General features: G+C 45.3%; 1 protein-coding gene across 4 annotated transcripts in view; it reads left to right on the plus strand.

The window, feature by feature from the left end:
* Positions 1–24,610, plus strand: part of LOC309554191 (alpha-N-acetylneuraminide alpha-2,8-sialyltransferase-like) — a 213,407-nt gene that overhangs the window by 30,851 nt on the left and 157,946 nt on the right. For 2 of the 4 annotated variants that reach the window (XM_082255822.1, XM_082255824.1), the window contains 2 exons: positions 7,452–7,593; positions 18,673–18,782. The exons of the other annotated variants lie outside the window; for them this stretch is intronic. In XM_082255822.1, coding sequence (XP_082111948.1) covers positions 7,452–7,593; positions 18,673–18,782 — 252 coding nt within the window. The remainder of the gene's footprint in view (positions 1–7,451; positions 7,594–18,672; positions 18,783–24,610) is intronic. 4 annotated transcript variants of the gene reach the window in all.

Below are 24,610 nucleotides of genomic sequence, written 5' to 3' on the forward strand. Positions count from 1 at the left end.
CACCATTATTTTCCAGCACTGCTTTAACCCTCTTAGACATGGAGTTCACCAGAGCTTCACAGGTTGCCACTGGAGTCCTCTTCCACTCCTTCATGGTGACATCATGAAGAGAAGAGGGGAGAAGCGCTCTAAGTGCAGACAATTTATTGCAGATAACAAGGCAGGTGATATACACTCACTAGACATGAAGACTGAAAAGCTGTATGTGTCAAAGCAATCCTGCAGCCATCCTACAAAGGTTTATACACATCACAGATATATGTATCATCACTCATATTGGTAGTTGTTTTTTTCCGTTCCAGTTATTGATAATTGTTTTGTACTTATTAACTATAGATGTGGAGTTGTCCCCTGGGTTACTTGACACCACTCATCTAGTTGTCAGTATACCAGCCAGTGTACCTTGGAATTTGGTCCTTGGTTGGGTGTATATACACGCATATACACTGATATTCACCATTTTATAACAATAATTGTTTACATTTTATACAATTTTCTGCATATTTGTACATTCCACTCTGACCTGCGTGATCATGGATCTAATCAGTGATGTGGAATTACACAAATATGACATTTTAGATACCTTATATTCCATTTTTTCTAATGATTTGTTTTCTGATGAGCCTATCAGAAAACGTACAGACCGCCATGTCTTATGTGGTATGTTCAAAAAACTAGAGAGACTAATGCACTCCGCCAACACTCAGTGGTGGGATGAATTTTTTCTCAATAAATATTTATCTGCCAAAATTTCCCCCAGGGGCCTTAGGATTACGCAGACCTGCTCCTTTTTAGATCCCGCCCACCTGAAAGAGTGGCGCGGTATTGCAGAGTTCTGCACCACTAAGTGGCTAGGGCTTCTCGCCACTCAGCGACACATTAAATACGATTCATTAGTACACAACATCCAAATATTGATTCAGGACATTGAGAGTTTTCATACGCATATCCCTCTTGAGTGGTTTGACACTCTAAAAAGGAATACAAAAAGAAAGGAGGACCAACTCATACATACTAAATTGGATAAATTTAGGAGAGACCTAGATGATTACAGCAACGATAAGGTTTTCCTGTGGAAACAAAATCACCACATACCTCCACTAATGTCCCTGGAGATTCACCCAGTCCAACCCCTTAGGACCGCGCCACATAGTGGTGGCAGTTATACACGGCCCATGTACAACCATAGACTCATACCCATAGCCAAGAATCAGACCACTAAGGTAGATAGACTCTTTGACCAATATAATAAGAGTAATATTCCCTCTAGTTGTCCAACCAGAATTCCACCTAACCATTCTAATAAGTGTAATAATAAAAATAAAAATAAAAACAAAACCAAGACAGATATAGGTAAAGTTAGTAAGATTGAGAGCATTTCTGCCACCTATAATAATATTACTAAAAATAGACTTTCCAGTACCACCAACGCCCGAGTTACCGCTGGTAAATCATCTGTCCCCACGTCGGTTCAGACCCTCCCAAACTTACCCGCCAACCGGGAAGAGTTCATTAGTCCCCCTATAGCCAGTCAGATACCAGTAACACCAAAGTCACTTGGCTTGAGCCAAAATATATCTTTTCCTGTCATGATCAATGAACTTGACACGGTTCCCTCTACAATGGTCCCTCCTCCGGTGTCTTTTTTAGAGGAGGGCCCACTGACCAATACCAGAAAGTAAAAAAGAAAAATTTTAGACGAGGATGTAGAGGAGGTAAACGAATTACCAAAAATAAACTCCAAACAACGGAGACTATAAAGATTTTTAATCTTTCCTCCGTCCAGTTAAATCAGGATGATATGTCCTTATTACATAAAGGCCTAAGTTTTGCCCCTACCTCCTTCCCTAACTCCTTTTTACTATTTCGTGATTTAAATAAGTTTATACGCAACCTTACATTGAAGCGTTATTTCAATATAAAGGCCAAACAGGCTGATACCAGCTCCCTCACTGACAATGTAGACACCAATGCCCCTACCCCAACTGATGAGATTTTTCCTGGCAGTCCCTTTAGCACTTATGATCCCTGTGAGGATGACGATCTGGACCCTGATATACTGTTATATACTCAGCATCTCCCGGAGTCGCCACACTATACCCATACAGACTTACGGCCTAAATCCGTGTTTTACCCCACACGCTCAAAAGGCCCGTACCTAGAAACTTATTATAGGACAGTCTTTGCTGACCTGCAAGCCATGTGTTCAGATACATCAAAACAGAGCAAATACTCCCACCTTAATCTCCATCATGGCGAATCCCAGGCCCTTAAGAGATTCTCTGATAACCCTGATCTTATTATTAAATCTGCAGACAAAGGTGGGGGCATTGTCCTACAGAATAAAACTGATTACGTGAACGAAGCCCTTCGACTATTAAGTGACCAAAAAACATACTTGAGGCTCTCAAAAGACCCATTGCCCATATATAAAATTGAGGTCGAACAACTGGTAGGTTCTGCACTATCCAAAAAAGTGATTAATAAGGATGAGGCGGCCTTTTTGAAAAAGGAGTATTATAATACTCCATATTTCTACCACCTGCCAAAGGTCCATAAAGACCCCCTTCATCCCCCAGGGAGACCTATCGTTGCAGCAATGAATAGCGTCACTAGTGGCCTCTCACAGTTTATTGATGTCTTTTTACAGCCCTTGGCCCAAAGTCTGCAATCGTACATACGAGACTCGGGCCACCTATTGGAGCAGATTACGCCATATAGATGGGAAGATAGTTACTCGTGGCTATCTTTAGATGTTAGCTCCTTGTATACATCTATCCCCCATAGTATAGGCTTACAAGCATTACAACATTTTCTCCTACTAGATTCTTCCCTACATCATGACCAAGTTTCCTTTATTTTGGAGGCGACACATTTCTGCCTAACCCACAACTATTTTCAGTTTGAGGACACGTTTTATCTGCAGATAAATGGCACAGCCATGGGAGCTAACTTTGCTCCTTCATATGCGAATCTGACCATGGGCTATTGGGAACTTAGATACATTTGGCAGAATAATCCATTTGCTCAACACATCGTTTTTTTTGGGCGGTATATTGACGACATTATCGTCATCTGGGATGGTTCCGCATCCCAGATTGACGGTTTTGTCAGCCACTGCAATAACAACTCTTTGGGTCTATCGTTCACGTCAGTCTCACATCCAGATTCTATGCCTTTTTTAGATCTGGAATTGGGACATGAGCTACATCAGATACATGCCAAAAATTATATCAAACCCACGGGAGGTAATTCATATCTCCATTATAAGAGTTGCCATCACCCCCAATGGACGAAAAATATACCAAAAGGCCAGTTCTGTCGACTTTGACAGAACTGTACCAGAGATGGAGATTATCTAACTCAAAGTAAACACTTAAAGAAAAAATTCTCAGAGAAGGGCTACCCTGATGATTTGGTAAACTCAGCCTATGAGGCCTATCTTCCAGGGAAACATCCTAGTTCTAGGGCCAAGAGCGAATATCATCCTGTTCGTTTTGTCACTAAGTTCCATTGTCAGTATAGGAAAATGGAAAAAATTCTATCAAAACACTGGGATATCCTAAAACAAGACCCCCACTTGAACTCGGTCATTTTGGACAAGCCAAAAGTGACTTATAGGAGGGCTACCACCTTGAAAAACAAAATAGCACCCAGCAAATTAAAGAACATCAAGGCCACTAATCATCTGTCATGGATGATCCCCCTGAAAGGCATGTATGCCTGCCGTAAAAAGTTATGCAAAATGTGTAGTTTTGTGCAACATGGCCAAAAGAACTTTACACATAATGACAAAACCTATGTCTTGGACAATTTTTTCAACTGTTCCACAGACTATGTGGTGTATTGTCTGATATGTCCCTGCCAGTTGCTCTATGTAGGTCGAACCATCAGACCAGTCAGACAACGATTCGGCAAACATCGCCGTCTTATTGAAGGTGGATGTGACCTTCATAGTGTCCCTCGACATTTTTCAGAAGTCCACGGAAAATCCACCGAGGGACTAAAAATTTGGGTTATCGAATCGATTCCCAAAGACTTGCCGGAGGGAGAACGATTTTCCAAATTATGTATGCGAGAGACTTTCTGGATCTATACGTTAGATGTTCTCGCTCCTCGAGGGTTAAATGAAGAATTAGACGTGCACACTATCTTATAATTATTATCAGGGTTTTCTGTTGATCTTTATTTATTATCTTTTCATCACATCATATCAGATGATTTTTTAATATATACACTTTGGCCCTGGTTCTGGTATATAAATCTTTTATACAAACTTTATAAGGTTTACCTACTGAGCAATCAGAAGGCTTATTCCCCTATATATCATACATGTGGTACCGTAGTTGGTAATCCATATAAAAATCCTTTATACAGAAAATATAATTATTAGGATATACATATGTACACCTATATATGGGTTATATCCATCCTCCATTTTCTTATCCAATATATAAGGCTTTTTTACTCCCCCCCCCCTCCCCCTTCCTCCTTTTATTGTTTCATTTGCTTATATGTTTCTCCATACCACAGCCTGTATAGGTATTATGCATTAGCTCTTAAAATATACCTTTTAAAGATGCTTTTTATTAACTTTTTTATTTTTATAATTGTATCATTTTAAACCTGGAACGTTTTTACATGTTCTTCATAAGCCTTGATGAACCCAGGCTTACCCCTAATTTACATTTATTATATGTTTTGTATTGCCTAATTGTTTGCTATCACTGTGATAAGCGGTTGTCTAGCCCACATACATGTGTATTTAAGGGCAGCCGACCGATCACACTCCACTTCTAAGTTGTTTTTAATCTCTCCCATTGCTACAAAAATGTTTGATTGGTTAGGTTATTGCTCAGTGCTGTGGGCGGTTGCCATCCCCTTACTTCAGCTGTGCCTAATTATCCTCTTGTTCAGCACTACATAAAGCCCCACAGAGACTACGGCACTCTAGCACCTGATGAAAGAGCGCGCCGGGTGCAGAGGACCCCGCGCATGCTCAGAAACGCGTCGTGCATGCCGTAACACATCGGACAGATCCCACCATCCCTGTGGGTGAGAGTGCCTCCATCCATCACTCGCAACACGGAACCGCAGATCCGAGCCGCTTGACCGATCACCGCTGATGTTGTGGGAGACAGCCGACTTTCTTCCCTCCCACCGCCAGTGACAGTACTGCATACGGCTTCCTGTGACCAGAGGACACCCTCCAGAGGATGGCTGCAGGATTGCTTTGACACATACAGCTTTTCAGTCTTCATGTCTAGTGAGTGTATATCACCTGCCTTGTTATCTGCAATAAATTGTCTGCACTTAGAGCGCTTCTCCCCTCTTCTTTTTGTCTATACAGATTCTTCCTCCTCATCTGTGGAAGAGCAGCTCAGTGCCCACGGACTTTATCCCTTTTAGGATCATCATCAACCTATTTATGGTATCCCATTGTCCCCTATTGTATGGTACCATTTTATGCCTATGTCTATTTGCAGCTACAACCTTTTTTATTGCCTGTGTTTTTTTTTTTTTTCCCTTCCCTCCCCTCCCCCCCCCCCCTCCCTGGATTCAGCTGCTTATTAGTTCTGTTCATCCACCCTTCATATGCTGGAGGTCTTCGTAGCGCTCTGTGTTTTGTTTTTCATGGTGACATCATGGAGTTGGTGGATGTTAGAAACCTTGCGCTCCTCCACCTTCCATTTGAGGATGCCCCACAGATGCTCAATAGGGTTTGGGTCTGGAGACATGCTTGGTTAGCCCATCACCTTCACCCTCAGCTTCTTTAGCAAGGCAGTGGTCATCTTGGAGGCGTGTTTGGGGTCATTATATTGTTGAAATACTGCCCAGTAGCCCAGTCGCTGAAAGAAGGGGATCATGCTCTGCTTCAGTATGTCACAGTACATGTTGGCACTCACACTCCCCCCAATGAACTGCAGCTCACCAGTGCCAGCAGCACTCATGCAGCCCTAGACCATGACACTCCCACCACCATGCTTGACTGTAGGCAAGACACACCTGTCTTTGTACTCCTCATTTGGTTGCTGCCACACACGCTTGACACCATCTGAACCAAATATTTTTATCTTGGTCTCCTCAGACCACAGGACATGGTTCCAGTAATCCATGTCCTTAGTCTGCTTGTCTTCAGCAAACTGTTTGCGGGCTTTCTTGTGCATCATCTTTAGAAGAGGCTTCATTCTGGGACGACAGCCATGCAGACCAATTTGATGCAGTGTGTGGCGTATGGTCTGAGCACTGACAGGCTGAGCCCCCACCCCTTCAACCTCTGCAGCAATGCTGGCAGCACTCATACATCTATTTCCCAAAGACACCCTCTGGGTATGACGCTGAGCACGTGCACTCAACTTCTTTGGCCGACCATGGCGAGGCCTGTTCAGATTGGAACCTGTCCTGTTAAACCGCTGTATGGTCTTGGCCACCGTGCTGGAGCTCAGTTTCAGGGTCTTGGCAATCTTCTTATAGCCTAGGCCATCTTTATGTAGAGCAACTATTCTTTTTTCAGATCCTCAGAGAGTTCTTTGCCATGAGGTGCCATGTTGAACTTCCAGTGACCAGCATGAGAGAGTGAGAACGAAAACACCAAATTGAACACACCTTCTCCCCATTCACACCTGAGACCTTGTAACACCAATGAGTCACATGACAACAGGGAGGGAAAATGGCTAATGGGGCCCAATCTGGACATTTCCACTTAGGGGTGTACTCACTTTTGTTGCCAGCCGTTTAGACATTAATGGCTGTGTGTTGAGTTATTTTGAGGGGACAGCAAATTTACACTGTTATACAAGCTGTACACTCACTACTTTACATTGTAGCAAAGTGTCATTTCTTCAGTGTTGTCACATGAAAAGATATAATAAAATATTTACAAAATGTGAGGGGTGTACTCACTTTTGTGAAATACTGTAGAGCAGGGATGTCCAAACTACGGCCCTCCAGCTGTTGTGGAACTACACGTCCCATGAGGCATTGTAAAACTCTGACATTCACAGGCATGACTAGGCATGATGGGAATTGTAGTTCCTGAAGGCCATGAAGGGCCGTAGTTTGAAGACCCCTGCTGTAGAGTATATTACACTTGCGGATTATACAACATTGCTCAACCACTAGGTTTTGAAACAGTAGCTCCTAGCTTTAACTTGTTTGGTTTATTTGTTGGCGCGAGTGAGTTCACATAATTTTGCACTCAGTAACATAGGCTTGCAATTAGGACTAGAGGTTGCCAAGTCAATAACCATTAAGCAGTCACAGTGGCAAAGCGGTAGCAGAGGATCAGCAGCACGGAAATGCAACAAAGGATGAAAAAAAGGTGAAAACAAATATTTCATTCCATTCTAATATTTAGAAGTTTACATTTATTATAAAAAAAATGGCAAAAGTGAATGTCATCAATTTAAGGGTTAGATGATGATTTTTCTGAATTCTTGTTCGTTGCTCAGGGCGAAGTTTCGGAAATGCTGCAATGCCTCTTATTCAATGATCGTGACACAGGAGAACACTCCGATTGGACACACAGTTCACTATGATGGAGACAAGGGAAGAAAAAACGTTACCAAACGCCTTTACAGACTTTTTCCAGAGGTGAGGGCCAGCCAAAAACACACATTTTGTGCGGATTTCAAGATATCTGGGTCAATGAAACTCAAAACTGATGACTATAATGGAAAATTCAGAGAGACGCAGCTGTTTACTGCCAGTGCTTGACCTTAAAATAGAGCAGTGGTCTCCAAACTGTGGACTAGGGGCCAAATGTGGCCCTTTGCTATCCTTTTTCTAGCCCTTGAAGCGCTATTGCTCCCACTGATACCAATGATGGAGCACTATTCTTCCCACTGACACAAACAATGGGGCACTATTCCTCCCACTGATACCAACAATGGGGCACCATTCCTCCCACTGATACCAACAATGGGGCACCATTCCTCCTACTGATACCAACAATGGGTCACTATTCTTCCCACTGACACCAACAATGAGGCAGTATTCCTCCCACTGATACCAACAATGGGGCACTATTCCTCCCACTGATACCAACAATGGGGCACCATTCCTCCCACTGATACCAACAATGGGGCACCATTCCTCCCACTGATACCAACAATGGGGCACCATTCCTCCCACTGATACCAACAATGGGGCACCATTCCTCCTACTTATACCAACAATGGGTCACTATTCTTCCCACTGACATCAACAACGGGACACTATTGCTCCCACTGAAACCAACAATGGGGCACCATTCCACTCACTGACACCAACAATGGGACACTATTCCTCCCACGGACACCAACAATAGGGCACTATTCCTCCCACTGACATCAACAATGGGGCACTATTCCTCCCCACTGACACCACTGATGGGGCACTATTCCTCCCGCTGATATTAATTATAGAATATTGCATACTCCCATTGATGGCATGCAGGCCGAACCAGCCATTAGGCAGACCGGGCATTTGCCCAGTGGGCCGGGGGTCACCCACTCCGTGGCCGGTTGAAGATCAGGCCACACAGTGGGAGGTAAGCGGCGACGAGGCCTGGACAGGGTCAACACAGGCCGCGGCCGCCGCTTACCTACCGCTGTGCCTGTGTCTCCTCTGGCTGCAGATACAGTGCTCAACCTCAGAGTAAACTCATCTGCTCCTCCTCCTCCCGCCCCTCTCCTCCTGGGCTTGCCCCGCCCACACTCCCCGGGTATGTGTGGGTGGAAAGTTTAAACCCAGAGGAGAAAAGCTGCAGACAGCCTGTCTCTGAGCCTCCATCCTAGGGTGAATAAGCTCACCCTTTCTCCTGCCTCAATATGTAAAACAAATGTAAGGAGGCTCTGTGGGGGGTCTCTGATGTAAGGAGGGGCTCTGTGGGGGGCTCTGTGGAGGGGGGCTCTGATGTAAGGGGGGCTGTGTGGGGGGGTCTCTGATGTAAGGGGGCTGTGTGGGGGGGTCTATGATGTAAGGGGGGTTTCTGATGTAAGGGGGGGCTCTGATTTAATAGGGGGCTCTGTTTGGGACTCTGATGTAAGGAGGGGCTCTGTGGGGGGTCTCTGATGTAAGGGGGGCTCTCTGATGTAAGGGGGCTCTGATGTAAGAGGGGGCTCTGTGGGGGTTCTCTGATGTAAGGGAGGCATCTGATGTAAGGGGGGGGGGCTCTGTGGGGGGGTCTCTGATGTAAGGGGGTGCTCTGTGGGGGGGGTGTCTGTGGGGACTCTGATGTAAGGGGGGCTCTGTGCAGACTCTGATGTAATAGGGGGGCTCTGTGTGGACTCTGATGTAAGGGTGGGGGGCTTTGTGCGGACTCCAATGTAAGGGGGGCTTTGTGTGGACTCTGATGTAGGGGGGCTTTGTGCGGACTCTGATGTAAGGGGGGCTTTGTGCGGACTCTGATGTAGGGGGGCACTGTGTGGACTTTAACCAGTTGCCGACCGCCCCACGCAGATATACTGCGGCAGGGTGGCTCGGCTGCCCATAATCACGTATATCTACGTGATTATGTGCATGTAGTCGCGGCGGTGCGCGCTCGCTGCTGAGACCCCACTCCCGCTGTGATTAGACACAGCAAGAGTCAGGCAGAGGGAGGAGCAGCGGGAGCAGCAGCGGCGTTCGCCACCGGACTTCTGCAATTGTCAGAGAAACTGACAGAAGACCTGTCTGCTTATGTAAACAAAGCAAGAGAGTCTTCTGTCAGGCAGGCAGAGAGAGATCAGGAGTTTCAGCTAAGCTACAACCCCGATCTCTCTGTGCCTGTCACAGAACCCCCCCCCCCCCCCCCATGCCCAGAAGCTGTTTAGCAGGGAATGATGCGCCTGCAGCCGGAAGTGACGTGCGGGGCCAGTGCAAGCGCATTGACTCCTGGAAGCGATGATGTTCATCTCCCAGGAATCAATGCAAGGAGGAAGTGACGGTGGCGGACGATTCTGCAGAGGGAGGAAGAGGAAGTAAGGTAAGTATATTTTCTTTAAAAACAAGGTAAGTGAAAAAAAAATATTTTTTCAATTCTTTTGCGGGTAAAAAAAACAAGCAGATAGAATTTTCTTTTTTTTAGGGTGGAACTCCACTTTAAGGCTGGGTTCACACTGGGTGTGAATTGCATTGCTGTACACAGACTATTACATTAGGGTGTGCACCCCAACGCTCAAACACACGTGTGTGTGTGTGTGTGTACATACAGTATCTCACAAAAGTAAGTACACCCCTCACAATTTTTTACAAATTTAATATTATATCTTTTCATGTGACAACACTGGAGAAATTACACTTTGCTACAATGTAAAGTAGTGAGTGTACAGCTTGTATAACAGTGTAAATTTGCTGTCCCCTCAAAATAACTCAACACACAGCCATTAATGTCTAAACCGCTGGCAGCAAAAGTGAGTACACCCCTAAGTGAAAATGTCCAAATGGGGGCCCAATTAGCCATTTTCCCTCCCCGGTGTCATGTGACCCGTTAGTGTTATAAGGTCTCAGGTGTGAATGGGGAGCAGGTGTGTTAAATGTGGTGTTATCGCTCTCACTCTCTCATACTGGACACTGGAAGCTCAACATGGCACCTCATGCAAAGAACTCTCTGAGGATTGGAAAAAAAGAATAGTTGCTCTACATAAAGATGGCCTAGGCTATAGAAGATTGCCAAGACCCTGAAACTGAGCTGCAGCACGGGGGCCAAAACCATACAGTGGTTTAACGGGACAGGTTCCACTCAGAACAGGCTTCGCCATGGTCGACCAAACAGGTTGAGTGCACATACTCAGCGTCATATCAGGTATGTGATTTTGTGCAGGGGTTCTAGGGAGCGCACGTGCGCCACTGGAGCGCCGCTCCTGCTGCATACCTCACAACTTTCTGAGATTGGAATGAGGGACACCTATTAGCAAAAGTATGTAGGCATAGGACACACCTCCTGTCACGCCTACCCCTTAACCCCTTCCAGACCGCCCACCACAGTTATACATTGGTACTTTGACGTTAAATACCAATATGGCAGACAGTGGTATATTTTGGTTTCGAGCTGCCCTAGGCAAGACTGGGCGCCCCCTCCCCTCCTATGTAAATTTTCCCCACCCCTTCCTGTTTAACGGATATGACTCCCTCCAAAATTGAAGGACTACAAGTCCCAACAAGAACCCCTGAGATTTCACAAGAGGGGGGATGAGAGAGGGTGGGTAAGGGAGGGTGAGGGAGGATGAGAGAGGGTGGGTAAGGGAGGGTGAGGGAGGATGAGAGAGGGAGAAGGTGGTGGGAGAGAGAGATAGGGTGGTGGGAGAGAGAGAGAGAGAGAGATTGTTGAGAGACAGAGAGAGAGAGAGGGGGATGAGAGAGAGAGGGAGATGAGAGAGAGAGGGGGAGAGAGAGAGGAGGGGGATGAGAGGGAGGGGATTAGAAAGAGAGAGAGGGGCAATGAGAGAGGGGAAAGAGAGAGAGGGGAGAGAGAGAGAGGGGGGATGAGGGAGAGAGAGAGGGGGGTGAGGGAGAGAGAGAGGGGAGAGATAAGAAAGAGGGGGGATAAGAGAGAGAGAGGGGAATGAGGGAATGAGAGAGGGGGGGATGAGCGAGAGAGGGGGATAAGAGAGAGAGGGGCAAATGAGGGAATGAGAGAGAGAGAGAAGGAGGGATCAGAGAGAGAGGGGGAGAGAGAGAGAGGGGGATGAGAGAGAGAGGGGGTGGGAGAGAAAGATGGGGAAAAGAGAGAGTGCGAGAGGTGAAAAAAAGACTGAGAGAGGGGGTGGGGGAGAGAGAGAGAAGAAGGTGGTGGGGGAGAGAAAGAGGGGAGTGGTGGGACAGAGAGAGAGGGGGTGGGAGAGAGAGGAAGAGGAGGTGGGAGAGAGAGGGGGATGGGAGAGTGAGGGAGGTGGGGTGGGAGAAGGTGTGACGTCACTGGTTGCTAGACACCAGGCGGCTCTAGCAACCAGTGCCTAATGTAGTCTCAGATGGGGGCGGGGGCGGCTATTTTGCTGCCCCCCTGCAAAGTGCCACCCTAGACCAGGGCCTTGTCTGCCTAGGCCAAAATACAGCACTGATGTTTTAAACTGCCGGCGGTCCTCTTTCACAGCAGGGTAGTCCCAGCGACGGAAGAGGTGACCCCCCTTCCGCCGCTTCCCGGTCATTTTCCCTGCTTATTGGACCCGTTGGAATCGGGGAAAATGATCCGGTCCGCTCTCCTCTCACGCAGGAAGTTGAGGGAGGGCAAGATGGCCGTCACTCGACTCTGTGGCCTTGGAGGGCCGAAGCGACGTCAAACGTTGTTTCCTAGCAACGGATTTAAAGAGCCAATTTTTTTTCATTATAAAAAAAAAAGGACTCTCTTTTTTTTTTTTCTTTTTTAGTGTAGATGTGAGATGTGAGGTCTTTTTGACCCCAGATCTCACATTAAAGAGGACCTGTCCTGCTTATTTCAATTACAATGGATGTTTACATTCCTTTTAATAGGAATAAAAATTATAAGTTGATGTACTTCAAGAAATGGACCAACGATCAGGTCGCAGGCCTTGTAAATCTGAGCCATAGAGGCTTGATAGCGATGTGCCCAAGAGGCACCTACTCCTCTGGTAGAATGTGCCTTTACAGGAAAAGGTGGAACCTTTCCTACTAAACTATACGCCTGCGTAATCACCTGGCGAATCCAACAGGAAATTGTAGATTTAGATGCTGCCAACCCCCTTCTGGGGCCTTCTGGCAGCACAAACAAGCTCTCGGTCTTACAAATCTGAGCTGTTTCCTGTAAATAGAATTTAAGAGCACGCATTACATCAAGAAAATGCAATAACCTTTCCTCCTCTGAGTGAGGATCTGGAAAAAAAGAAGGTAGTATAATGTCCTGATTTAAATAAAAGGCAAACACTACCTTGGGCATAAAATCTGGGTGTGGACGTAAAATCCCACTATCCTGATAAAATATCAAGAATGGCTCTTTACAAGAAAGAGCTGCTAGTTCCGATACCCTTTTAGCTGAAGTTATCGCAATCAAAAAGACCAGTTTCTTGGTCAAAAGAACCAAGGGTTCGAAGAAATGGCTGCATCCACGGTGGGAATTTTTAATCTCTTAGAAAACGTATCCTCCATAGGATATAGCAATGAAAATCTTTTAAGAGGAACAAACATCCTATCTGGATGATCCCAGTCATTATACACGTCATGCTCCAAGAGTGGATGCATGGGAAATGTCTGAGGACTCTGAGGAGGGCGCAATGAGCTTAGGGAGGAAAAAGAGGCTTCAGTTGTCTCTAAGGGCGGGAGTTTAAACTCAGCCCGGACCATATCAGCAAGAGACTGGATAAACAATTTCTGGGATTGAGAGGCTGATTGAGATTCCTCCGACTCTAACTCCCCGGAAGGGGAAATTTCAGTTTGACCTTCTATAGGGTCACCCTCAGCAACATCTTTCACATCCTCTACCCAATCCTGAACTGATTCAGAAGGTGGCTCAGGAGAGGGGGGTCTAACCCACTTCTTACCCTTCATGTGGTGCTGCAGTCTTGTCAGCAATCCTACCCTCTAGACTGGCTAATGCCGATGCCAAATCGTCCTTGGTAACATAGGCTGTGGTAGAAGTACACGGAGTAGCTACTATGCCTGACAACTGTAATGGCTCAGATTGGCTAATTGCCTCTGGCTTATCAGAAGGAGTAGACATAGTGGAAGCACAACTAGGGCCTTCAGGTCCTGATGGATAGTGCCCTTTCCAACTGAGCTCCCTCCAGCCCTTTTTCGGATAGACATTGCTTTATAGCAAGACATACTTGAGGTACTACCTTTAAAGTGTACTCAAGGTCTGTGCTAAGCCTACACAGCCTAATGCACACAACACTGATTACCAAAGATACAGGACCTATTAGTGCCAGTAACATACACCCACAGTGACTCACGCAACCCAGCTGCTGCTGCTCTTTGTTCCTTTCAGACTGTGACAGAGGCTAGTGTGTTGGAAACAGTTCCTTGCAGAACGTGCCCTTTTATGCATGTGCGGCGTGGTGCGCGTAGTCCATGTGCACTCCATATCGCGTTTGAACACGCCCACCACACGGCGTAAGCCTGTACTTGAATGCGAAGGTTCCCACGCGTGCCCGAATATGCTTACGCCATAGACACGCGATGCAGCAGAGGCAAACATGCGGACGCTTATGTGCCAAGGCGAACACGACAAACAAATGGGGGTCAGAGCAGTTAAGGCTGAATCTTGTTTGTCACAGCTGATACCTTTCAGGTGATCAGCTCAGGGTAAGAAACAGTGTAACAATATGCTTTAAACAGACTTTAAACATACTTTGCATAAACTTGCTACAATGTAATTACAAACAGAAATACATTTGGCACAAGTCTCTGTAATCTTATTAAAGGGAACAGTGCATAAAATATTTACAATTTTTAACCTTTTAAGGTTTTTGTTTGCTGTGTAAATATTTAAAATGGACTCACCAGTCCTGCCGCAGGAAACTGCTATAAGCAAGAATCCAATCTTCACCCTTCACAGTGAGCATGGTCTTAGAGACCTTCAAGGACTGGGTCCCCTATATAAGAGGGGCCACGGCCTTGGACCTGTAGAGCACCCTGCACGGAGCGCCTTTGGGGTTTGGTATTATAAGGGTCCGGATCCCAGGGTCCAGCACCTAAAAAAGACAGCGTTACAGGCAAAACCTCGTATCTGCTTCCCGAGGCTCGGGTACCATCTTTCTAGTCCATTGATTGTTTTAGATGGATCCGATAGCTAACCCCTTTGATTCTTTGTTTGGGGTATCATAGCATTATCTTCTTTCTTCTTCTTTGAAACATAACAAACATGTGGAGCTCCTCTCCACAGCGACCTTCACCTTTCAGACACTGGTGAAAAACGGAGGTACTTCCTGTATGGGAGGGGTTATATAGGGGGGTCATCAATTCTGATTGGTTGCCAGTGTCCTTCACCTATAGGTGGCTATATAACCCATATGTTATGATTTATGGTTCTGTGTGCTCTGATGTACGAAAAGAAAAATTATTAGTTAAACCCACAAGTGCATTTTATTACCACTACTATTCCTTTATACTGGCTTTTAGAATTAAAAAATGCAGCAATTTAGAAATTGGATGAAAGGTTTAGCACTGGGAAACACTTTTTGAAAGATAAATAGTGCGTTTTATATACAACTCTATAAATGAGACCAAAATGAGGGACAAATTTATTTTTTTTATTTATTTATTTCAGGTACTTATATAGCGCTGTCAATTTACGCAGCGCTTTACAGATACATTGTACATTCACATCAGTCCCTGCCCTCAAGGAGCTTACAGTCTAAGGTCCCTAACTCACATACCTACACAGTAGGGCCAATTTTTTTATACAGGATCTAATTAACCTACCAGCATGTCTTTGGAGTGTGGGAGGAAACCGGAGTACCCGGAGGAAACCCACGCAGGCACAGGGAGAACATGCAAACTCCAAGCAGGTAGTGTCGTGGTTGGGATTCGAACCAACGACCCAGGAGGTAAGGGGGACAGAGGGACTTTGCTCTGAATGAGGGACAGTTCCTCAAAATTATGGACAGTTGGGAGCTATGCCGCTGTGATCAGACACAGCAGGAGCCAATCAGATGGCCCGGCGGCCACTATGGCCGCCAGCCACCTGTGATCTTGCAGGAGAATGACAGAACGTCAGTCTGCCTATGTAAACAAGTCAGACGGCTGTTCTGTCACAGATGAAGAGAGAGATCTTGTGTTTCAGCTATGCTGAAACACAGATCTCTCTTTTCCTCTAGTACATTAATACCCCACACAGTTAGAAAGCACTCCATAGGAGCACCCCCGATCACCCCTAGTGTTAAACTCTTCCCTGTCAGTGTCATTTATACAGTAACAGTGCATTTTTTTGTAGCACTGATCACTGTATTGGTGTCACTGGTCCCCACCAAAGTGCCACATTGTGTCCGATCTTTCTGCCACAATGTCACAGTCCCGCTAAAAATTGCTGATCGCCGCCATTACTAGTAAAAAACAATAAAGAAAATAAAAAGTCCATACATTTTTCCCTTAGTTTGTAGACACGATAACTTTTGCGCAAACCAATCAATATACACTTATTGGGATTTTTTTTTTTTTGGCCTAAACTTATGAAAAAATTTGATTTTTTTTTTTTTTGGGGAACGTTATATAGCAGAAAGTGAAAACTATTTATTATTATTATTTTTTTTTTTTAAGAATTGTTGCTCTTTTTTTGTTTATAGCGGAAAAAATAAAAAACGCAGAGGTGATAAAATACCACCAAAAGAAAGCTCTATTTGTGGGAAAAAAGACATACATTTTATTTGGGTACAGCGTCGCACAACCGTGCAAATTGTCAGTTAAAGTAACGCAGTGCCGATTTGCAAAAAATGGCTTGGTCATTAAGGGGGAAAATCCTTCTGAAGCTGAAGTGGTTCATAACTTCAAATTATTGTAAATCCTTATTTATTTATTTTTTAGCCTAGATACTTTTTTTCTGGGGTCCCTTGCTTCTGCCTTTTCCAACCCCTGCCAAGTGCTCGCCTTAGCAACCCACTTGCTATGGGGGTACTTGTACAGGCTCGCTCCCGAGCCAGCTGTGCGCGTGCGCTTCAGAGACCTGAGCTGCAATACTGAGTTATATCCAGCAGATGCCCCTCTTGCTCCCTCCTCACTGGCTGTGATTGGCAGCAGTAGGAGCCAACGGCTTCCGCTGCGATCTCTGAGCCAATGAAAGAGCTGAGAAAGTAGCTGCTCTTGTGCACAACACTGGATCGAGATGGGGCTGGAGGAGGGTTGCTGCACTCAGAAGGTTTTTTTTACCTTAATGTAGAGAATGCATTAAGGTAAAAAAAACTTCAGCCTTTAGAACCACTTCAAGTTAGCCAATAAAGAGTATCAAACATATTAAAACATTTGCATGAGCATTCATGCAGCCATTACAAATAATCCCCATATTGTGTCTATTATGTTGATTTCCTATGGTCAGCAGGGACATCTAGTGGCCATAATGCAGTATTTGTTTTTTGTTTGTTTTTTTAAAACCTAATAATGAAAATACTGCATTATGGTCACTAGAGGGAGCTGACATTTATAGGAAATCAATCTAATGCACATCAATAAACTCCACACTTTCTGCAACTCCGAAAGTATAACTTTAGATTAAAAAAAAAAATGTATAGTTTGATACGGTTGCCTGTCTGTGTCAATGCTAGGGAAAATGAATTCTCTCTGATTGTCCTGGTCACTACATTCATGGGAAATCCACAATTTTGTAGTTTGTCACAGGAACAGAAGGGGAGATCTTTCTGCAGGTGATTATTAGCTCCATCTAGTGGCCATAATGTTGTGCTTTTCTGAAATACTAAAATCTGGAAAATCAGGTCACATGCGTGGTCACGCCCGGCATTCCATGCGGGTGTCACTTACGGAAAGTGGGTGAGAGACGGATCGGTATAGGGTGCGTGGGAGATGGAGCGGGTGAGAGACAGAGCAGTATTGAGTGGATGCCGAACTGAGTGGTATCACCCGGGTATCACTTACGGCAAGTGGGTGAGAGATGGATCGATATCAGGTGGGTGGGAGATGGAGCGGGTGAGAGACAGAACAGTATTGAGTGGATGGCGAACGGAGGTGTATCACCCGGGTATCACTTACGGCAAGTGGGTGAGAGACGGATCGGTATCGGGTGGGTGGGAGATGCGTGGGTGAGAGACAGAGCAGTATTGAGTGGATGCCGAACAGAGCGGTATCACCCGGGTATCACTTACGGCAAGTAGGTGAGAGATGGATCGGTATCGGCTGGGTGGGAGATGGAGCGGGTGAGAGACAGAGCAGTATTGAGTGGATGCCGAACAGAGCGGTATCACCCGGGTATCACTTACGGCAAGTGGGTGAGAGATGGATCGGTATCGGGTGGGTGGGAGATGGAGCGGGTGAGAGGCAGAGCAGTATTGAGTGGATGCCGAACAGAGCGGTATCACCCGGGTATCACTTACGGCAAGTGGATGAGAGACGGATCGGTATCAGGTGGGTGGGAGATGGAGCGGGTGAGAGACAGAGCAGTATTGAGTGGATGCCGAACAGAGCGGTATCACAGGGGTATCACTTAAGGCAAGTGGGTGAGAGACGGATCGGTATCGGGTGGGTGGGAGATGGAGCGGGTGAGAGACAGAGCAATATTGAGTGGATGCCGAACGGAGCGGTATCACCCGGGTATCACTTACGGCAAGTGGGTGAGAGATACCCATCTGCCAGCAGATATACTAATGGGGAATTGCTTATATCTTCAATTTGTACATATGTGAGTGGCCTTATTCAATAACATTTGTAAACGGAATTATGCTATGTGACATCATTTTACCCTTACATGAGCAATATTTGGAATATCGGCAATATCGGCCAGTTCCGGGGCCGATACAGATATGTCGGCAAAAGTCAATATCGGCCCTCGATATATCGGCCATGCCGATAATCGGTCGATCCCTAATATACTGTATACTTGTATCTGTTCTTCAATAAAAGTCTTATGTTTTCTTACCACCCTACGGCTAGTGACTGGGTGGGCTAAGGGATCTTGGATCGTTCTGTTACTGGGCAAGGGAAGCTTATAGGGCGGACATACTCTTTTTGAGTACGGGGGGTCCGTCACAGTACTCATGCCATGAATAGAGCTCCAATAAGGTCGGACTGTGAACAGATCTCTTTTTTTTATTGTAGAAGTCCCCATTCCAGAAGCCAATCAGAAGCTGCGCAGTGGTGGGCAATGGAGGAATTTTAAACAGCAGCTTTTGTGGCGCTGAAATTGACCGGGCTGACTTTGTGTTTAGGTAAGGGTAAAATAAGAGCATACCCAATGAATCAATTAAAATTGATTATGGGGGGGCTTCCATCTTTAGCTATCTAAATTAAATGAATAAAAATTCAAAACTGTCCAATTTATAAAGGAATTATTAGTCCCGGTTTACCCTGGTGCGATGCGGGAAACCCTGCGTTTCAGTACCAGTTCCCGCATCACATCTGAGTTGCAGACTGGTTCACACTGCAAAACTGCTGGGGGTGTCAATGTAAAGTTAATGACACCCCCAGATCAGTGCGAACTGTCAAATGGTGCAGGAAATCGGATTGCATAGGTCTGAACACCCATGCAATCTGATTCCAGTGCGGACCAAAAAAAGGGTCCTGCACCATTTTGGTGCGAATGTGATGTGATTTCAGCCATACAGCAATGGGGTGCAAATCACATGCGATGACTGTGCTCGCACAAGTGTCAACCCAGCCTTCTTATTACTATGTACTGTATACTGTAGTGTTCAGCATTAAGACTTTGGCATCTGCTGGACATAACTCATTATTGCAGCTGAAGTCCCTGTAGTGCACACCTGACCTAATCAAAAGTGCTTAAGTTGACTGCTGGACATTTAGCCTGAGCCTGATGACGGGTTGTTAATCTGTCTTTTTGTGCATGTATTGCGAAAGAGCCCCTGTTTTCAACCTCACATTACATAACCAGGTTCTGCAGTAGTGACACACAATGGATTTGCTTTGTTGCCGCTGTAAGACTAGAACCCACTGGTTCATTAAAACAATGCACTCCCTGTGTGGTTAATGTCATATCTCAGCAGATGTTAAAGGGTAACTCCACTTTAGTGGGGAAAAAAATAGCAAATAAAGCAAAAACAATATAGCGTTTACAATTGCGACACAAATCATATTGTAATTAAATGTTGTTAAAAATTATCTTTCTTTGTCAATCTGCAGCCACTGCAATTTTCTGAAATTGCAATGCAACATGGCCGACTGGAGCTGTTCTGTACACAGAATGTGTACTGACCACACCCTGAGAAACATAATTTCCTGCTTGTGTGATTGGCTCATCAATTTTCCCAGAAGTCTGCACTAAGATACAAGTCAGATTTCTGGCATCCCCTGCAACAAAAATGTAATTTTTGGTGAGATACCCCCAATAGGAACACGTCTAAAGGGATGCAGGCCCAGCAGATTTCCTCATTAGAGCCCTGCAGCTGCCACAGCTGATAGATAATTATGAAACCACTCCCATTAGACCTACTCAACACAGAGGAACAAATAATGATTTCTTCAGAATAACAAAAGGTAGGAATCTGCAACAAAGTTTGTTATAATCCGTGTAATGTACAGAGATCACCCAGAGGGGAATTTTTTTTTCTCAACAAAAGTGGTTACGCTTTAAGTATTTAGCCAGAGGCATTGTAGTAGCTTTGGGTGCCTGAACTCAGGTGCCCAAAGTAAAAAACAGGGGTCTTCAAACTATGCCTAGTCATGTCTGTGAATGTCAGAGTTTTACAATGCCTCATGGGACGTGTAGTTCTGCAACAGCTGGAGGGCCGTTGCATGAGGATCCCTGATATATAACTTTAAATCTAAACTCCAGGAAAACTGCTAAAATACACACTTAAAATACATATAAGGGACCTTTTTCACTTGTGAATGGATTTTGATGTCCATCCAGTCCTGAACTTTACACAGCTCTGTCACATAGCAGAGCCCTGCCTGGAAGGGGGTGACCCAACCTTTCTCTGCTGCAATTACTAGATGCTAAACACACCCTGTTTATTTACATTGTTCCTTCTATTTCTGTATATGGATGATGGCACTGTAATTATTCTAATACAAATAAAATAACTTAAAAAATATCTAAGTACCTTTTTTTTTTTCTAATCGATATCCAGCTGTCACATGACCCAGCTCTCTCCCAGCCTGTCTGCAGGGAAACATAAGCAGGAGGAGCTTCTAGTCCTCTGCTGCTGGTCACATGTACTAAATTAAAAATAGAAAAAAAAATCAGCCTTGGGAATACAGAGTAAAAATAAATAATGAATATCAATAAACTGTTTTAAATTGCCATAAAAATATATATTTGAAATCAAATGTGTATTATTTTGTTTGGCAATAGAATGGTGTGGGTGGATTTCTGCCAGTCACAAGCTGTGTCGTGCCCCTCCATCCTGTGTCTTCGAATCAGAGGGAGATGAAGCCTCCATTAATCTACAAGTAATATCCATCCACACCCATTGTGTTTAGCTGATTAGTAGGCATGGAGGAGGAGAGGGGAGGGAGTGGGCTGTCATTTACCACTGTGTATATGCAGGGCTGGTCCCTCCCATGGGTCCCGCTGGCTCCATTGGACCCAGGCAGAACTTGGAGAGGGGCAGCAAATTGACTCCCAATATTTTTTTTTCCCAGCAGTTTTGTGTGTCATCAGTTTAGGGCGCGTTACGGGCGGCATTTCTCCATCTCATACTGCCGCATATAGTGCAAACTGATAAGTATGAGGAGGCGGAGCGTCTCCTCCAGGGTATGTCCTTCACGTGATTGTGGTCTGCAGAATGACGTCAGACATCAGCGCACTCCATGTCATGCAGGGCACGCTGGATCTTCTAGGGTGATGGCCGTGGCAGACACAGAAGGGATAGGAGAACCGATAGCAGTATATAAGATTTTCTATATTTTATATTTGTATAAAATAATGGATGTGGGGGCAGCATTTTATTCTTGGACCCAGGCAGCAGAATGTCTTAGGCCAGCCAAGTGTAGACGGTCACATGTGTGACTCTATAGTCACATGGGCTTCTCAGATGTGATAGGGAGGAAATGCTCAGCATAGAAACTCACTGAAAACTGAGCATGTGCAGCGTTGCCACAACAGCTGCAAAATCCCTAGCTAAATTGGGGATATGAACAGAAGGGGGAGATAGAGAGCAGCAGGATCAGCCAGGTTTTTTGCAGAATGCAGAAAATGAATTTCAAAGGGACTGAGTGAGTATGAACTGCATGGAATACATTGTTAAGTCAAGACGGAAATTGGGTAGTAGTGATGAGCCGAACACCCCCTGTTTTGGTTCGCACCAGAACATCTCGAACAGGGGAAATGCTCTAGCAAACATGCAAACTCCATTAAAGTCTTTGGGACACGAACATGAAAAATCAATAGTCCTCATTTTAAAGGCTTAAGGCCCGTACACATGTACCGATTGTCGGCCGTAAATATTCGGCCAACGTCCGATCGGCTGATTGTCGGCCTGTTAGTATGATGCTTCCGACAACCGACTGCGACTTTTCGGCCGAACAAAATTTGGTGTGCAGGCTATAAAATTTTTGTAGGCCAACAAAGAACGGCCGATTGTTCGTCAGTCAGTACAGATTTCGGCCGACAAAAAGCAGATGAGCAAGACTGGGCATGCTCCGAGAAGAAAAAACACACGGAAAGTTAACCATTACATGACATCACTTCTGCAGTCGGTTGTTGTTGGCCGACAAAATTCGTGTGCAGTCTTTAGCACTTTTCAACCAACAAAACAGCACCGGACAAAAGACGGCCGATCGTTCGGCCGACAATCGGTACGTGTGTACGGGGCTTTAAGTGCAAGTTATTGGCCAAAAAAAGTGTATGGGTACCTGGGCACTGCTCTGAATCAATGCAAAAAAAACATTTAAAACAATAGTTTTTACAGGAGCAGTGATTTTAATAATGCTTAATGTGAAACAATAAAAATGAAAAATTGCTTTAAATATCCTGCCTGGGGGGTCCCCTTAATGTGCCTATAAAGTGGCGCATTTGTTCGATGTTTGTAGCCTGCTGCAGCAATACTGACATTTCTAAAGGAAAAAATGTAATTTGAACTTGCTCGCAGCTGTAATGTATTGTCGGCTCCTGGCAATACAGATAAAAAAAAATGGAAAAAAAAAAAAACGGCGTGGGGTACCTCCCAAAATCCATACCAGGCCCCTCGGATCTGGTATGGATTTTTAGGGGAACCCCACACCAAAATTTAAAAAAAAAACGGCAAGGGGTTCCCCCTAAAATCCATACCAGACCCTTATCCTATCACACAGAGTGGCTGGCCAGGATGAGGGTGGGGGCGAGCGAAGAGCGAGAACCCCCTCTCCTGAACCCTACCAGGCTACATGCCCTCAGCATGGGGGGTGGGTGCTTTTGGGCGGGGGGGCTCTGCCCCCCCACCCCAAAGCATTTGCCCCCATGTTGATGGGGACAGGGGTCTCATTCCCACAACCCTGGGCTGTGGTTGTGGGGGTCTGCGGGCTTATTGGAATCTGGAAGCCCCCTTTAACAAGGGGCCCCCAAATCCCACCCCCCATGTGAATTTATATCGGGTACATCATACCCCTTTCCATTTACCAAAAAAGTGTACAAAAAAAGACAAAAGCCAGTTTTGGAAAAGTCCTTTATTAAAAAAAAAAAATAGTATCTCCCGATGATCCTGAGTATCGCCCGCCACTGACATCATGTAATGTATTCACTGCACCTAAGCAGTGCATTGTGGAGCGGCTAGTGATGTCAGATCCCTATAAAAGAGATGTCAAACTCAAAACAGCTCATAGCGCGGGAAGCGTCCGGAGAAGCAGGAGCTTCTATTTATTTCTGTTTTTCGGGCGGGCGGGCGAATGATCATCGGGGGACCCTATTTTTTTATTTTTATTTTTTACTAAAGGACTTGTCCAAAACTGGCTTTTGTCTTTATTTTTTTGTACACATTTTTGGTGAATGGGTAGGGGTACGATGTACCCGATATCCATTCACATGGGGGGGGGGCTTCCAGATTCTGATAAGCCCCCCCACAGATCCCCACAACCACAGCCCAGGGCTGTCGGGAAGAGACCCCTGTCCCCATCAATATGGGGGCAAGGTACTTTGGGGTGGGGGGGCTGAGCCCCCCCTGCCCCAAAGCACCTCCCATGTTGAGGGCATGTGGCCTGGTATGGTTAGGGAGGGGGGACGCTCGCTCGCCCCCACCCCCATCCTGGCCACCCAGGTTGTGTGCTTGGATAAGGGTCTGGTATGGATTTTAGGGGGAACCCCACGCCGTTTTTTTTATTTTTTATTTTGGCGTTTTTATTTTCAGCAATACTGATATAAACTGATGTGCCTATACATATATATATATATATATATATATATATATATATATATATATATATAACTTTGTGGTATACACTGCACTTTCTGATCTCAAACTGTAAAAGCAAAAATCTCTCTCCCTGCCAGCAATTTATTATTAACCTCAGAATTCCACTTATATGAATCACCCGCTGGCCAATGGATTCGAACCCACAACATCACAATTGCAAGCCTGGCATTCTGCCACCTATGCCACCGTCAAACAAGCTCAAGCTGCACACACTCTCCCTGCCTAACTAACTAACTTCTATCTCACTCTACACACAGTGGATGAGATAGAAATAAGTGAGAGTAAGTGCAGCTTAAGGAGGCTTGACGGTGGCATAGGTGGTAGCAGCTTGCAATTGAGATAGTTGTGGGTTCAGATCCCCTGCCCAGCAGGTAATTTATTGGAATCCGAGGTCAGAGTCCATGATAATGCAGGAACTTACATTTCCCACGAAGAAGCCCATTTGTTCGTCATTCAATGAACGAGCGAAGAGCCAATATTCGAGTCGAACTTACATTCAACTCAAAGCTCCTCCCTATTGGGTAGTGAAAGGAGAAGCAGCACATTGATAAGCTCATCTTTATGCTTGATCCTCCTATCTACAAGTTGCTATCATATAAGCACTACAACACAGCTGACTGTGCTGCTTCTCACTCTTCCAGTTTGAGCTCTGCTGTACATGGATTGCAGTAAGGTGATACCAAGTCAGA

The sequence above is a fragment of the Pelophylax lessonae genome (genome assembly GCF_965119305.1).
Source record: "Pelophylax lessonae genome assembly, chromosome: 4".
Taxonomy (NCBI): Eukaryota; Metazoa; Chordata; class Amphibia; order Anura; family Ranidae; genus Pelophylax; species Pelophylax lessonae.